The following is a 6672-nucleotide window of genomic DNA, read 5'->3' on the forward strand; positions in this document are numbered from 1 at the left end:
ATGCAAAGTTCATATATATATATATATATATATATGAACTTTGCATATATTTCCATATTGAAACAGCTGACTAAAATAGCTTTGGCATTACTTTGGGAATAGTTCAGACTTTATTTATTTTGGTTACCCACTGTGTTGTTTCCTTGTCTTAACTATACTGTAATAATAATTTTAAATAATTTAGTATCTCCTAATCTTTCGATATGTTCACCTCAAAACCAAAATTATGAATTCAGTTCAATTCATTTTATAGCTCCAGTTCACAACAAAGTTGTCTCAGGGCACTTTACAGAAACATCCACATATATAAAAAAGCCAATTAGTAAAGGTCTGTCTATGGAAGGTTACTAGGTTTATGCAAACGGTACCAAATACTTTTTTATTTTTTTTATTTTTTATTTTAACTCTTAACTTGTGTGCTATTTGTTTTTCTAGAAATAATTTTATATTTCATTGACCACATTCTCTTCTTCTGTCAGCTTTCAGTTCACACACCTTTTGATATTTTTGTCTGTTTATTTTTTATTGTTTACAATATGATTTTTAACACCTCTAAACTGACTTTGGAAATTGGCATTTTGGCAATAAATATAAAGTAAATATGTATGTTTGACGTGCAGTTGAAAAGGTGGTGAATGAGCTGCGAGAGCTGCAGGTGAAGCTTGAAGACTTTGAAAAAGTGAAGTTAATCGGAAGAGGAGCCTATGGAGAAGTGCAGCTGGTAAGATTCCTCTCTGTTTATGCCAGTAAATGTGTGATTGTTACTTTTTCATAAACTTTAAACTTCTTGAAAGGGGAAAAAAAATCCAGCTGTTTCTTGTACTGTATTTCATTCTGGCACCTCAAAACCACCAGAGGGAGCAACCTATCTAGAAATCTTTGAAACATTTCTTCTTGGATTTATAACCGAACTGTTTTCTTTAGATAATTACCAAAAGAGTTGGTTTTAGGTTTAAAGCTGGCTCCAGTTTTTTGTTCTTTTTAACTGTCTGTCTCTTGTGCTGGTAGAACCTGGTATTTTGTTTAGTTGCACATACAAGTCTGGGCAGGCTTGGCTTGTGTGAGATAAGCATGAAGCCTCTTGTGGGGGTGATGGGGTACTTGTGTGTGTTTGTGCTTAAAGTCATGTGTAAGCATGTCCTTTTGATGGGCAAGAGCAATTACGGCCTTCCATCTCAGTCTGTCTCTCATGTTATCTTGATCATGTGGCGTTCGAACAACCCTCGTCTTATTGTCCGTGTGGTCTTATCACTGTGTACATTCTAGCAACCGCTTCCATACCCTCCCCCACTCCCTCTTCTCTGATGCAGGTTCGTCACAAGGCCTCGAAAAAGGTTTACGCTATGAAGCAGCTCAGCAAGTTTGAGATGATCAAGAGGTCAGATTCAGCCTTCTTCTGGGAGGAGAGGCACATCATGGCGTTTAACAACAGTCCCTGGATCGTCCAGGTGTGTTTTTATTGCAAAGCATTTACAAGTATAATGATGAGGGGAAAAACTGAACATAAAAAAGGCAGAATTTTATTTTAAGATAGAGATAGGGCTGCTTTCCACTTTTTCTTTGTTTGTTCAAGGGGGGGGGGGGGGGTGACAAGAAAATTTGATTCAATATACATCATATTACTGATGAAATAGTTGATGTTTTTTCCTAGTCGGCCTATTGCCTGCTTCCAACTTGTGTTTTTTCAATGTCAGTTGGCTGTGGTGGACATTTTCTGCAAAAGGTGATCAGTTATAGGAGTATATTCAACTATTACTTTCTGAAAGTATCAATAAACATCCAACAGTTTGAGATATTTTGATAAACAGACAATTACTACATTTATTGGCTGCACTGCATGGTGGCTTGGCAATAAATAACACTAAGTTTTAAATGATGGATGGATGGATTTTTAAGTTTTCATATATAAAGGAAAAATGCTCGTTTTTGCTTGTTTTCTGACAGCAGGTCAACAGCATTGTTTCATCTAGTACACTACCTTCAGTCAGTTTTCAGAAGGCTTTTTATTCTTCGTAAAACAATGCTTTGGTGGCGTCTTCTTCTTTCTGTTTGACTCAGAAGAAGCCATTTAATGCTTGTTTGCATAAATCTGTAAAAAGCGAGCCACAGCTTTACTTTGTCACAGTATAAATGTAGCTTTTAAAACTTTCATCCTATTGATTTGCTCCAATTATCACATGTTTTCTACACATTTCAGACAATAAGAAAAAAATGTTGTACTTCAATGTTTTGTTTCTTCAGCCTTCATCAGATGACTTGCTCTAATCTTACTCGTGTTTACACTGTTGTTTTGTAATAACTTAACCATAAGATTTCATTTGGAGACTTTAAGTGTTTGTCAGGGACACATTTATCCATACTGGAGTCAGATGCAAAAGAAAAAAGTCTGTGATTAATGCATCTACTTTCATTGTGACGCAAACAATTAGTCCTTTTAGGAAATGTTGCAGCTCTTTTGCATGTTTCCATTTTCAGTGTTCACTTTCAGTACCTGGCAAATTTAATAAACTTACTATTAAATCATTAGAACTCCAGCAAAAGACAAAAATCAAGAATTTATAACTGGGCTTTTTATTCCACGCCTTTTAGGTTTTTAAACAATAATACAAAACTATTAAGACAAATTTAAAACACAAGAAAACTATCAAATTAGACAAGTAGCAAATGTTTGCATCTATTAAATAATATATAAAGAACAAAGCTACAAATTATTTGGGACAATAAATTCATTGTGTTACACATTGTGTAAACATAAAACATGTATGTATAGCATTAAACAAGATAAAGTCTTGTATTAGATGATTGTCAAAGTACTCCCATGTTTACCACCTAATACTATAGTAACCTGAATCTCACAGTAAATTATGTTTTAGGATAAGTAAATTAGTTATACCCAAAATGAGATTATAAACTAAGAGATACAAGTTTTTCTTTCCCCAGTTTCTTAAAAGTGTGATTAGGAATATCTGACCTGATTTTGTTGGTGTAAAATTCACACATAGACTTCCTGTTGCTGAATGATGGACACAGATTGTTTAGAAAAGAAGCGTATACTGTATATTAAATGTGGTCAAATCTTTTTGGCACAATGGTTTTACAATGTGAGAACAATCTTGCAGCTCTGCTGTGCTTTCCAAGACGATCACCACCTCTATATGGTGATGGAGTTCATGCCTGGAGGAGACTTGGTCACACTCACCATAAACTATGACATCCCTGAGAAGTGGGCTCGTTTCTACACGGCTGAAGTCGTGCTGGCGCTGGACGCTATCCACTCCATGGGCTTCATCCACCGTGATGTTAAACCTGACAACATGCTGCTGGACCAAAACGGACACCTCAAACTGGCCGACTTCGGCACATGCTTGAGGATGGACTCGGTGAGTTGATTTCAGTCCTCTTTGAATCGTTGGTCTATCGTTCTTTAAAGTCTAAAGAGAATATATCTGCATGTCTTGAGTTTAACTTTCCATCCCAGGATTGTTCTAGTGCACCATGAGGTGGTTGGGTGGCGCTCAGAGCTCAGCAGCACAAGGTGCAGCAGCAGCCCTCCCTCTGGTGGGAGGAAAGAAATGTTTTCCAACCTTTTTATTTTCACCACAGCTTTTCCAAGCAGCTGCTTTTTACTTCTCTGAAATTCTGCTCATTAACAAATGGCTGTATAAACATCATTTTCAAAGTTCTTTATTTGTCATTTGTGCACAGACCAACAATCCAGGCACATAGGAATTCTTGTTCTCTCACAGCCATAGTCAAAAACACTAAATAAAATAAAAATAAGAACAAAGTGGTTTCTATCTACACTGTACAGAAAGTAATCCATGTGTGCCACAAGTGAAGTTAGGTAGTGTGGGGTTATTATTGCACCTGACCTGTAGTTTTGTTTTGTTTTCAGTCTGACTGTGGCAGGGAAAAACCTATTACAAACCTTGTACTATGGATGATGATGCTATCCGCTCTACTGTGCCTCAGGTTATATAAACATTTTTTGTGTCTGATAAGAGAGTGAGCTGGATGGAGTTAGTTCTTGATGATCCCTGCTGCTCTTTTTCAACAAGTTTTGTCCCTGTGATCCTCTCCACAGTCTTTATGACTCTTTTCAGTGCCTTCATTTCTACTTGTGAGGTGTTCCCATACCAGACGGTGATGCCTGTGGTTAGGATACTCCCTATCAGTCCTCTATAGGCCTGGGTGAAAGGGTGCTGGTTCAGACCCACTTTCCTAAGCAGCCTAATGAAGTAAAGCCTTTACTGGGCTTTTTTTCACTGTGGCTGAGTTGTTGAGAGACCAGCTCAGGTCCGATGTAACCTGCAGTCCCAAGTATCTATCGCTGTCAGCCTTCCCTACCTCAATCCTTTTAATGATGAGAGGCAGTAATGGGGGAGGGTTCTTCCTGAAGTCCAATATGACTTCTTTGGTCTTGTCTGTATTGAGGATGAGATCGTTCTTCTCTCCATTGCTTATAATGTCTACCAAGGTCCTGTACCCTGACTTGTTCCACTCCTGGATGAGCCCAAATATATTGGTGTCATCAGCATATTTAATAACGATGGTGTTGTGCTGGGTGGAGACACAGTTTTTGTGCAAATCTGGTCAAAACTATCTGCCGAAGAAGAAGAAAATAGTTTCTTTAAACCCTTTCTGAGTGAAGTGAACTGAAATAAACACAACACAAAATATGTAGCATTTTTTTAAACACGTTTTTAAGTCCAAACTTCTTTTTTCTTTCCTTTTATTAATGATTCTCACACACTGTGTTGTGTATTTGTCTGTCTGCAGACAGGTATGGTGAACTGTGACACTGCTGTAGGCACACCAGACTACATCTCCCCTGAGGTGCTTCAGTCTCAGGGTGGTGATGGAAACTACGGCAGGGAGTGTGACTGGTGGTCTGTGGGAGTTTTTATCTACGAGATGCTGGTTGGTGAGTTACAGCTCGTTGCGTCTAAGAAGTCTTTCATGTGTTGGAATATATAACATGTTGAACTCAGTCCCAGTATTCATACCCCTTGAACTTTTCCACAGTAGTTGTCCTATTTTCCACATTGCCCGTCCTGTCTGCTTAGGTGGATGAAGTTAGTTTTGTATTTGTCTCATACTCTTTCCATTTTCGAATTATAGCTTGAACAGTGCTTTTCGAGATGTTCAATAGAAGTTGTTTTATAAATTAGCCCTAGTTTAAACGTCTCAACAACTTTATCCGTGACATGCCTGGGGCATTCCTTGGCCTTCATGATGCTGTTTGAGACCAGCTGTATTTATACTGAGATTAAAATACACACAGGTGGACTGTAGTTTATTAGGGGACTTCTGAAGGCACTTGCTGCACTGAATTTTAGTTTGCAGTATCAAAGTAAAGGGGACTAAATAAAATTGCATGCCACATTTCTGTTCTTTCTGCTTATAAAAAAATAATCTTTGAAAACCGTATCACTTTACAATTATGTGTTGATCTAATACAGAATCCCAGATGAATACTTTGAAGTTTGTGTTTGTAACGTAACAAAATATGGAAAAGTTCAAGGTGTATGAATACTTTTTCCAAGTCCCTGCTTTTTATTCTTCCTGCTGTTGTGTCAGGGTTTAGAAGTTTTGATTCCTCACTTCTCTTGTAGGTGAAACTCCATTTTATGCCGAGTCTCTCATCGGGACTTATGGGAAGATCATGAACCACCAGAACTCCCTCAGCTTTCCTGATGATATGGAGATGTCTCCTGATGCCAAAAATCTCATCTGTGCCTTTCTGACTGACAGGTTTGCACAAGTAACTTTACAAATATGATTAAAGTTGTTCTTTTTTTTTTTAACTCAAAATTCTGTTCATGTTTTACAATTTCAAGCTGCCTAGTATGTGAAGATAGCCAAATGTATGCATTGTCTATTTTATATTGTTTCACCACAAGCCTGGGAAAGTCTGTAATTTGAGTGGTATGTCCAGAGAACATTGTTTGTAGCTAAAAATTAGACATTTTTATTCACCGAAGCTAAAGTAAACTAACCACTAGCTCAGTATTGTTAGGAATGTTTTCTACAAGACCAAAACAAGCACAACAGCCTGCCTGTGGCTTTTATTTTGTTGATTCTTTCTGCAATGTCTACCACAATAAAAAAGTTTTTGTGCAGCACAATGGTGCAGAAGTTAGTGAAGCTTTACAATGGGATGGTTTGGTGTTCAAACATATGGCTTAGCATGCAGCTTTTTGATGTAAAGTGAGTGTTTCCTTGTGACTGCTTGTGTTTTCTCTTCATTTGTTTACAATGGTGAAAAACGGAAGGATTTTGATGAACGTATTTAAAATAAATGAATTAGTCAAGCAGAAGTCTATGAATAAATAGCTTATGGATGTTTTTCAAAAGGTGGTTAAATTTGTGACTAACGTAATCTAAAATTTAAAGGCAAGTTACTTTTGTATACTACACTAACTAAACTATTTATGACCATTCATAATAAAGGACAGACATGTTTTGAATTGGCAGAGAGAATGTTGTTTCTAAAATAAGTATTTTTGAAAAACACAGTTTGCCTAATAATAATGCAGACTGTGTAGAAATTTGCTGATTAATTTAGGTGTGTACACAGCAATACCCTCAGTTTGTACACTAAGCATGTCAAACAACGTAAATAACAGTTCGTATATATATATATATATATATATATATATATATATATAT

The 6672-nt window shown here is 36.9% G+C and overlaps 1 protein-coding gene across 1 annotated transcript in view; it reads left to right on the top strand.

The window, feature by feature from the left end:
• The window catches only part of LOC119418273 (rho-associated protein kinase 2), a gene marked incomplete at its 3' end in the record, with an annotated part of 35161 nt that overhangs the window by 8784 nt on the left and 19705 nt on the right, over positions 1 to 6672 (top strand). Inside the window, 5 exon segments of the mRNA XM_037685533.1 lie at positions 621 to 721; positions 1311 to 1448; positions 3120 to 3380; positions 4780 to 4924; positions 5616 to 5754. Coding sequence (XP_037541461.1) covers positions 621 to 721; positions 1311 to 1448; positions 3120 to 3380; positions 4780 to 4924; positions 5616 to 5754 — 784 coding nt within the window.

This window comes from Nematolebias whitei, chromosome 12, assembly GCF_014905685.2.
Source record: "Nematolebias whitei isolate Nwh7 chromosome 12, NemWhi1, whole genome shotgun sequence".
NCBI lineage: Eukaryota > Metazoa > Chordata > Actinopteri > Cyprinodontiformes > Rivulidae > Nematolebias > Nematolebias whitei.